The sequence below is a fragment of the Salvelinus alpinus genome, chromosome 17 (assembly GCF_045679555.1).
Source record: "Salvelinus alpinus chromosome 17, SLU_Salpinus.1, whole genome shotgun sequence".
Taxonomy (NCBI): domain Eukaryota; kingdom Metazoa; phylum Chordata; class Actinopteri; order Salmoniformes; family Salmonidae; genus Salvelinus; species Salvelinus alpinus.
Window position 1 is genome coordinate 36,037,059 of NC_092102.1, and position 19,142 is coordinate 36,056,200.

The following is a 19,142-nucleotide window of genomic DNA, read 5'->3' on the forward strand; positions in this document are numbered from 1 at the left end:
CACCACATATACCCTGGTATTATGTAGCCATGAGGAGACAGACCACCAGATATACCCTGGTATTATGTAGTCAAGGAGGAGACAGACCACCAGATATACCCTGGTATTATGTAGCCATGAGGAGACAGACCACCAGATATACCCTGGTATTATGTAGCCATGAGGAGACAGACCACCAGATATACCCTGGTATTATGTAGCCATGAGGAGACAGACCACCAGATATACCCTGGTATTATGTAGCTGAGGAGACAGACCACCAGATATACCCTGGTATTATGTAGCTATGAGGAGACAGACCACCAGATATACCCTGGTATTATGTAGCTATGAGGAGACAGACCACCAGATATACCCTGGTATTATGTAGTCATGAGGAGACAGACCACCAGATATACCCTGGTATTATGTAGTCATGAGGAGACAGACCACCAGATATACCCTGGTATTATGTAGCTGAGGAGACAGACCACCAGATATACCCTGGTATTATGTAGTCATGAGGAGACAGACCACCAGATATACCCTGGTATTATGTAGTCATGAGGAGACAGACCACCAGATATACCCTGGTATTATGTAGTCATGAGGAGACAGACCACCAGATATACCCTGGTATTATGTAGCTGAGGAGACAGACCACCAGATATACCCTGGTATTATGTATCTGAGGAGTCAGACCACCAGATATACCCTGGTATTATGGAGCAGTGAGGAGACAGACCACCAGATATACCCTGGTATTATGTAGCCATGAGGAGACAGACCACCAGATATACCCTGGTATTATGTAGTCATGAGGAGACAGACCACCAGATATACCCTGGTATTATGTAGCTGAGCACTCTCTGTCTCAAATTCAAATTCAAGCTGCTTTATTGGCATGAAAAACCTTGTGTCAATATTGCCAAAGCAATGTCTCTCTCAGTCTCAGTCTCAGTCTCTCTCTCTCTCTCTCTCTCTCTCTCTCTCTCTCTCTCTCTCTCTCTCTCTCTCTCTCTCTCTCTCTCTCTCTCTCTCTCTCTCTCTCTCTCTCTCTCTCTCCCCTCTCTCTCTCTCTCTCCTCTCTCTCTCTCTTTCTCTGTCTCTTTCTCTGTCTCTCTCTAATGTCTCTCTCTATGTCTCTCTTTCTCTGTCTCTCTCTAATGTCTCTCTCTATGTCTCTCTCTAATGTCTCTCTCTATGTCTCTCTCTATGTCTCTCTCTAATGTCTCTCTCTATATGTCTCTCTAATGTCTCTCTCTATGTCTCTCTCTATGTCTCTCTCTAATGTCTCTCTCTATATGTCTCTCTAATGTCTCTCTCTGTGTCTCTCTCTATGTCTCTCTCTAATGTCTCTCAATTCAATTCAATTCAATTCAAGGGGCTTTATTGGCATGGGAAACATGTGTTAACATTGCCAAAGCAAGTGAGGTAGATATTATACAAAAGTGAAATAAACAATACAAATTAACAGTAAACATTACACATACAGAAGTTTCAAAACAATAAAGACATTACAAATGTTATATTATATATATACAGTGTTGTAACAATGTACAAATGGTTAAAGCACACAAGTTAAAATAAATAAGCATAAATATGGGTTGTATTTACAATGGTGTTTGTTCTTCACTGGTTGCCCTTTTCTTGTGGCAACAGGTCACAAATCTTGCTGCTGTGATGGCACACTGTGGAATTTCTCCCAGTAGATATGGGAGTTTATCAAAATTGGATTTGTTTTCAAATTCTTTGTTGATCTGTGTAATCTGTGGGAAATATGTCTCTCTAATATGGTCATACATTGGGCAGGAGGTTAGGAAGTGCAGCTCAGTTTCCACCTCATTTTGTGGGCAGTGAGCACATAGCCTGTCTTCTCTTGAGAGCCATGTCTGCCTACGGCGGCCTTTCTCAATAGCAAGGCTATGCTCACTGAGTCTGTACATAGTCAAAGCTTTCCTTAAGTTTGGGTCAGTCACAGTGGTCAGGTATTCTGCCACTGTGTACTCTCTGTTTAGGGCCAAATAGCATTCTAGTTTGCTCTGTTTTTTTGTTAATTCTTTCCAATGTGTCAAGTAATTATCTTTTTGTTTTCTCATGATTTGGTTGGGTCTAATTGTGCTGTTGTCCTGGGGCTCTGTGGGGTGTGTTTGTGTTTGTGAACAGAGCCCTAGGACCAGCTTGCTTAGGGGACTCTTCTCCAGGTTCATCTCTCTGTAGGTGATGGCTTTGTTATGGAAGGTTTGGGAATCGCTTCCTTTTAGGTGGTTGTAGAATTTAACGGCTCTTTTCTGGATTTTGATAATTAGTGGGTATCGGCCTAATTCTGCTCTGCATGCATTATTTGGTGTTCTACGTTGTACACGGAGGATATTTTTGCAGAATTCTGCATGCAGAGTCTCAATTTGGTGTTTGTCCCATTTTGTGAAATCTTGGTTGGTGAGCGGACCCCAGACCTCACAACCATAAAGGGCAATGGGCTCTATGACTGATTCAAGTATTTTTAGCCAGATCCTAATTGGTATGTTGAAATTTATGTTCCTTTTGATGGCATAGAATGCCCTTCTTGCCTTGTCTCTCAGATCGTTCACAGCTTTGTGGAAGTTACCTGTGGCGCTGATGTTTAGGCCGAGGTATGTATAGTTTTTTGTGTGCTCTAGGGCAACAGTGTCTAGATGGAATTTGTGGTCCTGGCGACTGGACCTTTTTTGGAACACCATTATTTTGGTCTTACTGAGATTTACTGTCAGGGCCCAGGTCTGACAGAATCTGTGCAGAAGATCTAGGTGCTGCTGTAGGCCCTCCTTGGTTGGTGACAGAAGCACCAGATCATCAGCAAACAGTAGACATTTGACTTCAGAGTCTAGTAGGGTGAGGCCGGGTGCTGCAGACTGTTCTAGTGCCCGCGCCAATTCGTTGATATATATGTTGAAGAGGGTGGGGCTTAAGCTGCATCCCTGTCTCACCCCACGACCCTGTGTGAAGAAATGTGTGTGTTTTTTGCCAATTTTAACCGCACACTTGTTGTTTGTGTACATGGATTTTATAATGTCGTATGTTTTACCCCCAACACCACTTTCCATCAATTTGTATAGCAGACCCTCATGCCAAATTGAGTCGAAGGCTTTTTTGAAGTCAACAAAGCATGAGAAGACTTTGCCTTTGTTTTGGTTTGTTTGGTTGTCAATTAGGGTGTGTAGGGTGAATACATGGTCTGTTGTACGGTAATTTGGTAAAAAGCCAATTTGACATTTGCTCAGTACATTGTTTTCATTGAGGAAATGTACGAGTCTGCTGTTAATGATAATGCAGAGTATTTTCCCAAGGTTACTGTTGACGCATATTCCACGGTAGTTATTGGGGTCAAATTTGTCTCCACTTTTGTGGATTGGGGTGATCAGTCCTTGGTTCCAAATATTGGGGAAGATGCCAGAGCTAAGGACGATGTTAAAGAGTTTTAGTATAGCCAATTGGAATTTGTTGTCTGTATATTTGATCATTTCATTAAGGATACCATCAACACCACAGGCCTTTTTGGGTTGGAGGGTTTTTATTTTGTCCTGTAACTCGTTCAAGGTAATTGGAGAATCCAGTGGGTTCTGGTAGTCTTTAATAGTTGATTCTAGGATTTGTATTTGATCATGTATATGTTTTTGCTCTTTATTCTTTGTTATAGAGCCAAAAAGATTGGAGAAGTGGTTTACCCATACATCTCCATTTCACTCTCTCAGCCCAGCTCTGATCATATCTATTGTCAAAGCACAAAACCATGGCCACCCAACTAACAATTCTAGGGAGAGAGAATGTTTTTCCGTTAGTTATGGAAACATTCTATGTTAGCGAAAAACCTTCTGAGAACATGTTGATGTGCAAGTTAGAAAAACATTCCCTTTAATGTCAAACATAACATATCTGTTCTGTTCTCAGAATACAAGATATTCACCTTCTAAGTTTTGTGACAGAACATTCCCGTTTCCAAATTTCTGTTGGTTAGGAGGATATTCCATCAACGTTCAATCAGACATAAACAAAACGCTTGTTATGTTCTAGACAGGTTTCATGGGAATTTTGCAGGAACATTTCTGTTCATCAGTTGTCAGGACGTCACCTGACGTTCTAAATACCACACCTTGTCACTGAGCCAATCAAGGCCCTGATTTTTGAACCTCTGATCCAATCATAGTTCAATAGTGAAGACATCAAAACTAACACATATGGAATCATGTAGTATCCCCCCAAAAAATGTGTTAAACAAACCAGAATATATTTTATATTTGAGATAGTTCAGATTTTATTTTTTTAAAGGGATATATCTTTTCCAGGTTGTTAGGTGTAGGCAAGGCCATATGCAAAATAGGTAAACTGGGAAATGACTAACTAGTTAATGAGAGGGGGGAATGGAGTAGGATGGTGCCTTTAAATACTGATCTTAGGTCAGATGGTTGCCTTAAAACTTAGGTCAGTCTTCTGGTTGCCCCCCCATAATGAAAGGGTATATGATTGTCTGATTGCTTGCACACACACACAGACATCCACACAGCACTCGTGTGTCCACTCACCGACACAAAGGGGCAGGGGGCTATCCCAGGCTCTCCTCTCCCCCCTCAAACAGGTCAGGATCTGGGGTCCCTTCAGGGTGTATCCTGGGTCACAGCTGTAACACACGGTGCTGCCAGCGAAGTGACCCTTATCTTCTCTCTTGTAACCAAACTGAGGAACACCCGGGTCCTCACACTTCACCAGATCAAAACCTGCAGGACGGAGGGACAAAGAGAGAAGACGGAGGGACAAAGAGAGAAGACGGAGGGACAAAGAGAGAGGACGGAGGGATAAAGAGAGAGGACGGAGGGATAAAGAGAGAAGACGAGGGATAAAGAGAGAAGACGAGGGATAAAGAGAGAAGACGGAGGGATAAAGAGAGAAGACGGAGGGATAAAGAGAGAGGACAGAGGGATAAAGAGAGAAGACGGAGGGATAAAGACAGAAGACGAGGGATAAAGAGAGAAGACGGAGGGACAAAGAGAGAGGACGGAGGGATAAAGAGAGAAGACGGAGGGACAAAGAGAGAAGACGGAGGGATAAAGAGAGAAGACGGAGGGACAAAGAGAGAGGACGGAGGGATAAAGAGAGAAGACGGAGGGACAAAGAGAGAAGACGGAGGGATAAAGAGAGAGGACGGAGGGATAAAGAGAGAAGACGGAGGGATAAAGAGAGAAGACGAGGGATAAAGAGAGAAGACGGAGGGACAATAGAGAAGACGGAGGGATAAAGAGAGAAGACGAGGGATAAAGAGAGAAGACAGAGGGATAAAGAGAGAAGACGGAGGGACAAAGAAAGAAGACGGAGGGATAAAGAGAGAAGACGGAGGGATAAAGAGAGAAGACGTAGGGACAAAGAGAAAAGACGTAGGGACAAAGAGAGAAGACGGAGGGACAAAGAGAGAAGACGGAGGGATAAAGAGAGAAGACGGAGGGACAAAGAGAGAAGACGGAGGGACAAAGATAGAAGACGGAGGGATAAAGAGAGAAGACGGAGGGATAAAGAGAGAAGACGGAGGGATAAAGAGAGAAGACGGAGGGACAAAGAGAGAAGACGGAGGGATAAAGAGAGAGGACAGAGTGATAAAGAGAGAAGACGGAGGGACAAAGAGAGAAGACGGAGGGATAAAGAGAGAAGACGTAGGGATAAAGAGAGAAGACGTAGGGACAAAGAGAGAAGACGGAGGGACAAAGAGAGAAGACGGAGGGATAAAGAGAGAAGACGGAGGGACAAAGAGAGAAGACGGAGGGACAAAGAGAGAAGACGGAGGGACAAAGAGAGAGGACGGAGGGATAAAGAGAGAGGACGGAGGGATAAAGAGAGAAGACGTAGGGACAAAGAGAGAAGACGGAGGGATAAAGAGAGAAGACGGAGGGACAAAGAGAGAAGACGGAGGGATAAAGAGAGAAGACGGAGGGATAAAGAGAGAAGACAGAGGGATAAAGAGAGAAGACGGAGGGACAAAGAGAGAAGACGGAGGGACAAAGAGAGAAGACGGAGGGACAAAGAGAGAAGACAGAGGGACAAAGAGAGAAGACGGAGGGACAAAGAGAGAGAGAGGGACGGAGGGACAAAGAGAGAAGACGGAGGGACAAAGAGAGAGGACAGAGGGATAAAGAGAGAGGACGGAGGGATAAAGAGAGAGGACGGAGGGATAAAGAGAGAGGACGGAGGGATAAAGAGAGAGGACGGACGGATAAAGAGAGAGGACGGACGGATAAAGAGAGAAGACGGAGGGATAAAGAGAGAAGACGGAGGGATAAAGAGAGAAGACGGAGAGATAACGAGAGAGGACGGAGGGACAAAGAGAGAAGACGGAGGGACAAAGAGAGAGGACAGAGGGATAAAGAGAGAAGACGGAGTGATAAAGAGAGAGGACGGAGTGATAAAGAGAGAAGACGGAGGGATAAAGAGAGAGGACGGAGGGTTATAGAGAGAGGACGGAGGGTTATAGAGAGAGGACGGAGGGATAAAGAGAGAAGACGGAGGGATAAAGAGAGAGGACGGAGGGTTATAGAGAGAGGACGGAGGGATAAAGAGAGAAGACGGAGGGATAAAGAGAGAGGACGGAGTGATAAAGAGAGAAGACGTAGGGTAATAGAGAGAGGACGGAGGGTTATAGAGAGAGGACGGAGGGATAAAGAGAGAAGACGGAGGGATAAAGAGAGAGGACGGAGGGTTATAGAGAGAGGACGGAGGGTTATAGAGAGAGGACGGAGGGATAAAGAGAGAAGACGGAGGGATAAAGAGAGAGGACGGAGGGTTATAGAGAGAGGACGGAGGGATAAAGAGAGAAGACGGAGGGATAAAGAGAGAGGACGGAGTGATAAAGAGAGAAGACGTAGGGTAATAGAGAGAGGACGGAGGGTTATAGAGAGAGGACGGAGGGATAAAGAGAGAAGACGGAGGGATAAAGAGAGAGGACGGAGGGTTATAGAGAGAGGACGGATTGATAAAGAGAGAAGACGTAGGGTAATAGAGAGAGGACGGAGGGTTATAGAGAGAGGACGGAGGGTTATAGAGAGAGGACGGAGGGATAAAGAGAGAGGACGGAGGGTTATAGAGAGAGGACGGAGGGATAAAGAGAGAGGACGGAGGGATAAAGAGAGAGGACGGAGGGATAAAGAGAGAGGACGGAGGGTTATAGAGAGAGGACGGAGGGTTATAGAGAGAGGACGGAGGGTTATAGAGAGAGGACGGAGGGATAAAGAGAGAAGACGGAGGGATAAAGAGAGAGGACGGAGTGATAAAGAGAGAGGACGGAGGGTTATAGAGAGAGGACGGAGGGTTATAGAGAGAGGACGGAGGGATAAAGAGAGAGGACGGAGGGTTATAGAGAGAGGACGGAGGGATAAAGAGAGAGGACGGACGGATAAAGAGAGAGGACGGAGGGTTATAGAGAGAGGACGGAGGGATAAAGAGAGAAGACGGAGGGATAAAGAGAGAAGACGGAGGGTTATAGAGAGAGGACGGAGAGATAAAGAGAGAGGACGGAGGGACAAAGAGAGAGGACGGAGGGATAAAGAGAGAAGACGGAGGGATAAAGAGAGAAGACAGAGGGATAAAGAGAGAGGACGGAGGGATAAAGAGAGAAGACGGAGGGACAAAGAGAGAAGACGGAGGGATAAAGAGAGAGGACGGAGGGTTATAGAGAGAGGACGGAGGGATAAAGAGAGAGGACGGAGGGATAAAGAAAGAGGACGGAGGGTTATAGAGAGAGGACGGAGGGATAAAGAGAGAGGACGGAGGGATAAAGAGAGAGGACGGAGGGTTGTAGAGAGGACGGAGGGATAAGGGACATGAGGAGAAGGATGAAAGGTGGGGCAGAGAAAGAAAAGAGTTTGAGCTATAGAATATATAACGGCTCAGCTATTCTGCTTCATAGTATTCATACTACACCATACTCTACACCTGCTGTTGCTTTGGACACGGCCTATTATTGGTCGACACCTTTAGGCCTATGTTACTCACTGGTAAAGTGTAGCTCAAAGCCCTTGCTGGTGTTGTCTGCGTTACTGACGAACTCCAGCCACATGGAGCTGGATGTAGAGTTGAGAGTGTTTTCCTGCAGCTCAGTCCCAGAGAACACACCCAACAGACGAGCCTGGTTACTACTGCCATCAAACACCTACAGAGATGGGGAGACAGAGAGAGAGAGAGAGAGAGAGAGAGAGAGAGAGAGAGAGAGAGAGAGAGAGAGAGAGAGAGAGAGAGAGAGAGAGAGAGAGAGAGAGAGAGAGAGAGAGAGAGAGAGAGAGAGAGAGAGAGAGAGAGAGAGAGAGAGAGAGGATGGGTAGAGAGAGGGAGTGAGAGAACCATCCTCAGTTGTCTCTTTTCCGCAGCCATTAAACTCTGTAATTGTTTTAAAGTCATCATTGTCCTCATGGTGAAATCCCTGAGCGGTTTCCTTCCTCTCCAGCAACTGAGTTAGGAAGGACGCCAGTATCTTTGCTCAAAAGGGATATTTAACGCATTTTTATTTACCCATCTACCAATAGGTGCCCTTCTTTGTGAATTGTAGAAAACCTCCCTGGTCTTTGTGGTTGGATCTGTGCTTACAATTCACTGCTTGACTGAGGGACGTTACAGATAATTAATTGTATGTGTGGGGTACAGAGATGGGGTAGTAATTTAAAATAATAATTTAAAACCTTTATGGCGCACAGAGTGACTCCATGCAACTAATTATACATGTTTACTGCTGAATTTATTTAAGCCATAACAAAATCATTGAAAACCTATTTGACTAAGACATTTCAGCTTCTAATTTTTAATACATTTGTAATCATTTCTAAAAACGTCATTCCACTTTGACATTACGGGGTAATGTGTTGAGGCCAGTGACACAAGTTCTCAATATAATCCATGTTCAATTCAGGCTGTAACAAAACAACAAAACATGGAAAAAGTACTTCCTGAAGGCACTGTATCCTGTATCTAAATGATAAAACCTTGACCCCCTCCCTCCCTCTCTGCCCCCCCCTCTTTCTTTTCCTCCCTCCCTCCCTCCCTCCCTCCCTCCCTCCCTCCCTCCCTCCTTCTCTCACCCCTCTGTCCTTCTCCCTCCCTCCTCCTCCCTCCCTCCCCCCTCTTTCTCTCCTTCTCTCACCCCTCTCTCTCTCCTTCTCCCTCCCTCTCTGTCCCTCCCTCCCCCTCCCTCCCTCCCCCTCTCTGTCCCTCCCTCCCCCTCCCTCCCTCTCTCTCCCTCCCTCACCACTCTCTCTCTCCTTCTCCCTCCCTCCCTCCCTCCCTCCTTCCGTCCCACAAACATACCCTAAGAGGTTTTCGCACTAAGCTTATGCCATATGCGAGCATACAAACAAACACACACACACACACACACACCACACACACACTCTCTCTCTACCCCCCCCCCCTCCCCCCAGCCCCCCTCACTTTGAGCGTGTCCTCGTCCTCCAGTCTGAAGTCTCGTGCTCGGAGCTGGATGCCCTTGCCTGGCTGGGTCTGTATGGAGTAGATACACTCGTGGTGGTTCCCATAGTAACCTGGGTAGTTAGGAGACAGCAGCACTCCCTGCATGCCAGTCACTGAGGATCCACACTCAGCTAGGAGAGGGAGAGAGAGAGAGAGGGGAGGGGAGAGAGAGGGAGAGAGAGAGAGAGAGAGAGAGAGAGAGAGAGAGAGAGAGAGAGAGAGAGAGAGAGAGAGAGAGAGAGAGAGAGAGAGAGAGAGAGAGAGAGAGAGAGAGAGAGAGAGAGAGAGAGAGAGGGGTCACACATCACACATCAATATCATCCAGCATATGTACTTAAACCTGCTTCTACGGAGACATGCAGGGGGGAGGATAATGTAGGAGAGACGAGAACTGATGACCTCTGACCTGATGGAGTTCAACATATCTGTGACCCTTTCTACACATTTACAGATCTGTCAAATTGAAACACAAACAGAAACTCACTGCAGACAGAAAACCACTCAAACCCAGTGCCATAAAAACCATCCAGCCAGCCGTCAACTCATATTCATGTAGTTGCCTGACCCAGTTTCTCCCAAACATAGAAAAAGCAGATAACAGAAAATAAAATAACGAATTCAACTGGAACGTCAAAATTTCAACGTTTAGACAAATGACTTTCTAAAGTTGGTCTCTGCGAGACATTTCACACTATAATTAGAATACATCTGGCCTCTAACATACACTATATATATATATATATACAGCAGTATGTGGACACCGTGCAATTTCCATAGACAAACATTGGCAGTAGAATGACCTTACTGAAGCACTCAGTGACTTTCAACGTGACACCATCATAGGATGCCACCTTTCCAACAAGTCAGTTTGTAACATTTCTGCCCTGCTAGAGCTGCCCCCCGGTCAACTGTAAGTGCTTTTATTGTGAATTGGAAACGTCTAGGAGCAACAATGGGTCAGCCGCGAAGTGGTAGGCCACACAAGCTCACAGAACGGGACCGCCGAGTGCTGAAGCGTGTAATAAGTAAAAATTGTCTGTCCTCGTTTGCAACACTCACTACCCAGTTTCAAACTGCCTCTGGAAGCAACGTCAGCACAATAACTGTTTGTCGGGAGTTTCGTGAAATGGGTTTCCGTGGCCGAGAAGCGGCACACAAGGCTCAGATCACCATGCGCAATGCCAAGCGTTGACTGGAGTGGTGTAAAGCTCGCCGCCATTGGACTCTGGAGCAGTGGAAACGCGTTCTTTACATTTACATTTAACATTTAAGTCATTTAGCAGACGCTCTTATCCAGAGCGACTTACAAATTGGAAAGTTCATACATATTCATCCTGGTCCCCCCGTGGGGAATGAACCCACAACCCTGGCATTGCAAGCGCCATGATTCATCACTCAAGCGTTCTCTTGAGTGATGAATCACGCTTCACCACCTGGCAGTCCGATGGGTGAATCTGTGTTTGGCGGATGCCAAGAGAACGCTACCTGCCCGAATACATAGTGCCAACTGTAAAGTTTGGTGGAGGAGGAATAATGGTCTGGGGTTGTTCTTCATGGTTCGGGCTCCTTAGTTCCAGTAAATCCAAATCTTAACGCTACAGCATACAATGACATTCTAGACGATTCTGTGCTTCCAACTTTGTGGCAACAGTTTGGGGAAGGTCCTTTCCTGTTTCTGCATGATAACGCCAAGAGGACATCTAGTGGAAAGCTTTCCCAGAAGAGTGGAGGCAGTTATAGCCGCAAAGGAGGGACCAACTACATATTAATGCCCATGATTTTGTAATGAGATGTTCAACCAACCGGTTGAAAACTTTTGGTCATGTAATGTATTTTTCTATTTCATTGTAACAGTTTAAAACTGTTTTCCTCTTTCTATGATTCCACTAGTTCTCCAGTTAGTTCTGCGTACGTTATAATTAAATTATATTAATTTACGAGGGGCTCATTTCAACACCACTGCTGCCTGTCATTCCTCCTGTCTTATAAGGAACTGATTTAGAATGGGATGCCAGGTGGGTGGATTTAACTGTCAAGTAGAGAAGAAAACCAGCAGTTCTCGGGACCTCGTTGGGTAAGGTTTGAATACCACTACTCATAAACTATGCTGGTTGTTTTTTGTGACACTGGATTTCTGTAGAACTCACTCATTCTAACCATTTCATCCGCTCTATATATCTCCATAATCCACACTCTATATCTCCATAATCCACTCTCTATTTCTCCATAATCCACTCTGTATATCTCCATAATCCACTCTCTATATCTCCATAATCCACTCTCTATATCTCCATAATCCACTCTCTATATCTCCATAATCCACTCTGTATATCTCCATAATCCACTTTCTCTATCTCCATAATCCACTCTCTATATCTCCATAATCCACTCTCTATATCTCCATAATCCACTCTATATATCTCCATAATCCAGTCTCTAAATCTCCATAATCCACTCTGTATATCTCCATAATCCACTTTCTCTATCTCCATAATCCACTCTCTATATCTCCATAATCCACTCTCTATTTCTCCATAATCCACTCTCTATATCTCCATAATCCACTCTATATATCTCCATAATCCAGTCTCTAAATCTCCATAATCCACTCTCTATATCTCCATAATCCACTCTCTTTTTCTCCATAATCCACTCTCTATATCTCCATAACCCACTCTATATTTCTCCATAATCCACTCTCTATATCTCCATAATCCACTCTGTATATCTCCATAATCCAGTCTCTAAATCTCCATAATCCACTCTATATATCTCCATAATCCACTCTGTATATCTCCATAATCCACTTTCTATATCTCCATAATCCACTCTCTATATCTCCATAATCCAGTCTCTAAATCTCCATAATCCACTCTATATATCTCCATAATCCACTCTGTATATCTCCATAATCCACTTTCTATATCTCCATAATCCACTCTCTATATCTCCATAATCCACTCTCTATATCTCCATAATCCACTCTCTTTTTCTCCATAATCCACTCTCTATATCTCCATAACCCACTCTATATTTGTCCATAATCCACTCTCTATATCTCCATAATCCACTCTGTATATCTCCATAATCCAGTCTCTAAATCTCCATAATCCACTCTATATATCTCCATAATCCACTCTGTATATCTCCATAATCCACTTTCTATATCTCCATAATCCACTCTCTATATCTCCATAATCCAGTCTCTAAATCTCCATAATCCACTCTCTATATCTCCATAATCCACTCTCTATATCTCCATAATCCACTCTCTATATCTCCATAATCCACTCTCTATATCTCCATAATCCACTCTCTATATCTCCATAATCCACACTCTATATCTCCATAATCCACTCTCTATTTCTCCATAATCCACTCTCTATATCTCCATAATCCACTCTCTATATCTCCATAATCCACTCTATATATCTCCATAATCCACTCTCTATATCTCCATAATCAACTCTCTATATCTCCATAATCCACACTCTATATCTCCATAATCCACTCTCTATATCTCCATAATCCACCCTATATTTCTCCATAATCCACTCTATATATCTCCATTATCCACCCTATATTTCTCCATAATCCACTCTCTATATCTCCATAATCCACCCTATATTTCTCCATAATCCACTCTATATATCTCCATAATCCACCCTATATTTCTCCATAATCCACTCTCTATATATCCATAATCCACCCCATATTTCTCCATAATCCACTCTCTATATCTCCATAATCCACCCTATATTTCTCCATAATCCACTCTCTATATATCCATAATCCACCCCATATTTCTCCATAATCCACTCTCTATATCTCCATAATCCACCCTGTATTTCTCCATAATCCACTCTCTATATCTCCATAATCCACCCTATATCTCTCCATAATCCACTCTCTATATCTCCATAACCCACCCTATATTTCTCCATAATCAACTCTCTATATCTCCATAACCCACCCTATATTTCTCCATAATCCATTCTCTATATCTCCATAATCCAGCCTGATGAGTAGTACTCTCTGGTGCGGTATGGGATTGTACATGTTGTTGAAGGGGAACTGTATGATAGTGTGTATCAGGGTACGTGGCGGTATATATGAAGTTGTATTGAAGGTTGTGGGAGTGTTTTACAGGACAGCCTTCTGGATGGATGTAAGTGAACATGAGGTGGGTATAAATTGATGTACAGTATATAATTGCGCGAGGTGTCGATGAGGTGAGGTCGGTTGGGATGGGGACGGGGGACGGGGGACGGGGACGGGGGGGGACCAAAGCCAAATGAAATCATGTGACCACCTACCAACACACCTTGGCAGAGGGGAGCTCCACACCCTCCTCCGCCCACCGAGACACGTCACCCTCGCCGGCCCCTCCAGACGGTAACCAGGGAAACAGGAGAAGATGAGCACGTCCCCCACCCCGAACTGTAACCCCTTACGGGTACTGTAGGGAGGAACGCCCGGGTCTTCACAAGGCTCCAGATCATACTCTGGAGGAGGAGAGGAGAAAGGGATATTTCATTAGTGAGGATACCCATAATACATTGCAATAGGATTTCTTCTAGTTGATCCATGATCACCGAAACAGTCAGCAGTACCGTCTATATACAGTGAGCTCCAAAAGTATTGGGACAGGGATTTTTGTTGTTGGTGTTTTGGATCTGTACTACAGCACTTTGGATTCTGATACAGCTGACTGTCAGCTTTAATTTGAGGGTAATTTCATCCATACCGGTAAGAAATGAAAGCACTTTTTGTACATAGTCCCCCCCATTTTAAGAGACGAAATGTATCGGGGCAAATTTACTTCTATGTGTATTAAAGTAGTAAAAAATTCAGTATATGGTCTTATATTCATAGCACGTAATATTTACATCAAGCTTGTGATTCTACAAACTTGTTGGTATCATTTGCTGTTCGTTTTGGTTGTGTTACAGATTATTTTGTGCCCAATAGAAATTAATGGTAAATGATGTATTGTGTCATTTTGGAGTCACTTTTATTGTTCAATAAGAATATAATATGTTTCTAAACACTTCAATATTAATGTGGACGCTACCATGGTTACGGATAGTCCTGAATGAATCGTGAATAATGATGAGTTAAAAAGTTACAGACGCACAAATATCATACCCCCAAAGACATGATCCTCTCACCATTACAATAACACGGGGAGGTTAGTGTTTTTTGGTGGGTATGATATTTGTGCGTCTGTAACTTTTAACCTACTTTGTAACCTACCTGAGAAGGTGATGTTGAACCCCTCGTAGGAGACAGAGAAGTCTGAGAGGAAGCGTATCTGAGCGGTGTAGTTCCCATATAGGCCTGCACTGAGGGTGGGGGGCAGTGTTGAGCCCGTTAGTCTCCACAGGGGCTCGGGGAAGCTGCCGTTCTCTGTCACCAACAGGTGGTCATGGGGAGACTCTAAGTGGAATGTATGGAAGGTGAACTGGACACCTGGTGGGGAAAGAGAGAGAGAGAGAGAACAGGAGAAGAGTCAGCTACACTTTTCCTGGTGGGGCAGGAGAGAGAGAGAAGGAGAAGAGTCAGCAACACTTTTCCTGGTGGGCAGGAGAGAGAGAGAGAGAGCAGGAAAAGAGTCAGCTTGGATCATGTGTTTGTACAGCTGAGTCTGATGGTTTCTAACACTTGAGTGATCCTTTCAGAAGACAAATACAGTAGAACCTATTTTAGGGTTGGTTTGGCTGTATCAAATACAGTAGAACCTATTTTAGGGTTGGTTTGGCTGTATCAAATACAGTAGAACATATTGTAGGGTTGGTTTGGCTGTATCAAATACAGTAGAACATATTTTAGGGTTGGCTTGGCTGTATCAAATACAGTAGAACCTATTTTAGGGTTGGTTTGGCTGTATCAAATACAGTAGAACCTATTTTAGGGTTGGTTTGGCTGTATCAAATACAGTAGAACATATTTTAGGGTTGGCTTGGCTGTATCAAATACAGTAGAACATATTTTAGGGTTGGATTGGATGTACTAATACAGTAGAACATATTTTAGGGTTGGCTTGGCTGTATCAAATACAGTAGAACATATTTTACGGTTAGTTTGGCTGTATCAAATACAGTAGAACATATTTTACGGTTGGCTTGGCTGTATCAAATACAGTAGAACATATTTTAGGGTTGGATTGGATGTATCAAATACAGTAGAACATATTTTAGAGTTGGCTTGGCTGTATCAAATACAGTAGAACATATTTTAGGGTTGGTTTGGCTGTATCAATTACAGTAGAACATATTTTAGGGTTGGCTTGGCTGTATCAAATAAAGCTGATGTCACGGATCCCTCCGGAACCTTCATCACGCACACCTGTCCCCTGTTCCCACTGATTAGGACTTGTATATATGTGCCCTTTGGTTTCCATTGTCCTGTCCATTATTGTTCCCATGTCCGTTGGTGTGTGTGAGTCCCTGTGCTGTGTGTTTTGGGCTTTCGTGTCCTTGTGGATTGTGCAGATGATTACGGGTCTCGTCGCGTGGGTTAATCATTAAGTGCTTGTGTTATTTATTCGAGGTACTCCTCGTTCTTTTGTTTGGGTTTCAACCCTGTGGTTTTGTGTACGTGTTTGTTTGGTCTTCGTCCCCGTGCCTTTACACGGCACGCCGTAATTTGGGTATAATAAAAACTCCTATTATGCATTCCTGCGTCTGTCTCCCGATCCTTCATGCCAACGTGACAGTAGGAACCGATTTTAGGGTTGGCTTGGCTGTATTCCTCCAACTGCACAAACTCAATTCCCGACAAGAAGCTGTAACAGGAAGTCTGATAAAATGTAGAAACTACAGGAGATGGTCAGCCACTCTGAGAGAACAATGGAATCTGAATAGAACATGGTTCTGTGTTATAGAAGCAAAATAACAGCTTTCAACAGCATTCACCAGCCTCCACCAGCCTTCACCAGCCTTCCACAGCCTTCACCAGCCTCCACCAGCCTGCACCAGCCTTCAATAGCCTTCACCAGCCTTCACCAGCCTTTACCACTCTTCACCAGCCTCCACCAGCCTTCAATAGCATTCAACAGCCTTCACCAGCCTTTACCAGCATTCACCAGACTTCAATAGCCTTCACCAGCCTTCACCCGCATTCACCAGCCTTTACCAGCCTTCACCAGCCTTCAATAGCCTTCACCAGCCTCCACCAGCCTTCAATAGCCTTCACCAGCCTTCACCAGCCTTCAATAGCCTTCAATAGCCTTCACCAGCCTTCACCAGCCTTCAACAGCCTCCACCAGCCTTCAACAGCCTCCACCAGTCTTCACCAGCCTTCAACAGCCTTCACCAGCCTCCACCAGCCTTCACCATACTCCATCAGCCTCCACCAGCATTCCACAGCCTTCACCAGCCTCCACCAGCCTCCACCAGCCTTCAATAGCCTTTACCAGCCTTTACCCGCCTTCACCAGCCTCCACCAGCCTTCAATAGCCTTCACCAGCCTCCACCAGCCTTCAATAGCCTTCACCAGCCTCCACCAGACTTCAATAGCCTTCACCAGCCTTCACCCGCCTTCACCCGCCTTTACCAGCCTCCACCAGCCTCCAATAGCCTTCACCAGCCTCCACCAGCCTTCAATAGCCTTCAACAGCCTTCACCAGCCTTCAACAGCCTTCAATAGCCTTCAATAGCCTTCACCAGCCTCCACCAGCCTTCAATAGCCTTCAACAGCCTTCACCAGCCTTCACCAGCCTTCGACAGCCTTCGACAGCCTTCACTAGCCTTCAATAGCCTTCACCAGCCTTCAATAGCCTTCACCAGCCTTCACCAGCCTTCACCAGCCTTTACCAGCCTTTACCTGCCTTCACCTGCCTTTACCAGGCTTTTCCAGCTTTCAATAGACTTCAACGTCCTTCACCAGGGAAAGAAGACACATGTTGATGACAATGGTTGTGTGGGCGTATGTTAGCAGGCAAACAACACAATTACCCATCACGTATTTCCACAAGGGATTCTAATATAATGTGTCTCAATTAAACAAAAGTGTCTTTGTTGACATCAAGGATATACCATGACATTTGAAATACTTAAATTAATGAAACCAAAAACTTTTTTATGTAGTTCTTAAGATGTGTGCCCAATAAAAATACTTTATAGGAGGGATTGTTATACAAGTGATTTTATACATATATACAGTACCAGTCAAAATGTTGGACACACCTACTCATTCAAGGGTTTTTCATTATTTTGTACTATTTTCTCCATCGTAGAATAATAGTGAAGACATCAAAACTATGAAATAACACATATGGAATCATGTAGTAACCAAAAAAGTGTTGAACAAATCAAAAAATATTTTGTATTTGAGATTCTTCGAAGTATCCATCCTTTCGCCTTGATGACAGCTTTGCACACCCTTGGCATTCTCCTAACCAGCATAATGAGGTGGTCACCTGGAATGTATTTCAATTTACAGGTGTGCCTTGTTAAAAGTTAATTTGTGGAATTTCTTTCCTTCTTAAAGCGTATGAGCCAATCAGTTGTGTTGAGTCTAGATAGGGGTGGTATACAGAAGATAGCCATATTTGGTTAAAGACCAAGTCCATATTATGGCAAGAACAGCTCAAATAAGCAAAAAGAAACGACAGTCCATCATTACTTTGAGACATGAAGGTCAGTCAATCTAAATAAATTCAAGAACTTTGAAAGTTTCTTCAAGTGCAGTCGCAAAAACCATAAAGCACTATGATGAAACTGCCTCTCATGAGGACCGCCACTGGAAAGGAACACCCAGAGTTACCTCTGCTGTAGAGGATAAGTTCATTAGAGTTACCAGCCTCAGAAATTGCAGCCCAAATAAATGTTTCACAAAGTTCAAGTAACAGTCACATCTCAACATCAACTGTTCAGAGGAGACTGCGTGAATCAGGCCTTCATGGTGGATTTGCTGCAAAGAAACCGCTACTAAAGGACACCAATAATAAGAAGAGGCTTGGGCCAAGAAACACGATCAATGGACATTAGACCGGTGGAAATCTGTCCTTTGGTCTGATGAGTGCAAATTTGTGATATTTGGTTCCAACCGCCGTGTCTTTGTGAGACGCAGAGTAGGTGAATGGATGATCTCTGCATGTGTGGTTCCCACCGTGAAGCACGGAGGAGGAGGTGTGATGGTGTGGGGGTTCTTTGCTGGTGACACTGTCGGTGATTTATTTAGAGTTCAAGGCACACTTAACCAGTATGGCTACCACAGCATTCTGCAGCGATACACCATCCCGTCTGGTTTGCGCTTAGTGGGGCAATCATTTGTTTTTCAACAGGACAATGACCCAACACACCTCCATGCTGCCGGGGTAGCAGGTAGCCTAGTGGTCAGAGCGTTGGACTAGTAACCGAAAGGTTGCAAGATTGAATCCCCGAGCCGACAAGGTAAAAATCTGTCGTTCTGCCCCTGAGCACTGTTCCTAGGCCGTCATTGAAAATAAGAATTTGCTCTTAAAACTTCTTGCGACTACAGGGGGTGCTGTTCCGAATTAGCATTTTGTCGTCTCCAAATTAAACTGCCTAGTACTCAATTCTTGCTCGTACAATATGCATATTATTAATTCTATTGGATAGAAAAAACTTTCTAGTTTCATACAACGTTGAAATTATGTCTGTGGGTGACCCAGAACTCTTTCTACAGCGAAATCCATGACAGACAGTGAAAGGTCTGAGAGC

At 44.3% G+C, this 19,142-nt stretch overlaps 1 protein-coding gene across 1 annotated transcript in view; it reads right to left on the reverse strand.

The window, feature by feature from the left end:
• Positions 1-15,980, reverse strand: part of LOC139541870 (CUB and sushi domain-containing protein 2-like) — a 22,286-nt gene extending 6,306 nt beyond the window's left edge. Inside the window, exons 1-6 of the mRNA XM_071346758.1 lie at positions 15,956-15,980; positions 14,710-14,925; positions 13,770-13,958; positions 9,415-9,584; positions 7,990-8,146; positions 4,506-4,730 (exon numbers count right to left, since the gene is read on the reverse strand). Of these exons, the coding sequence (XP_071202859.1) occupies positions 4,506-4,730; positions 7,990-8,146; positions 9,415-9,584; positions 13,770-13,958; positions 14,710-14,925; positions 15,956-15,980 (982 nt within the window). The remainder of the gene's footprint in view (positions 1-4,505; positions 4,731-7,989; positions 8,147-9,414; positions 9,585-13,769; positions 13,959-14,709; positions 14,926-15,955) is intronic.
• Between the last annotated feature and the right edge of the window lie 3,162 nt (positions 15,981-19,142).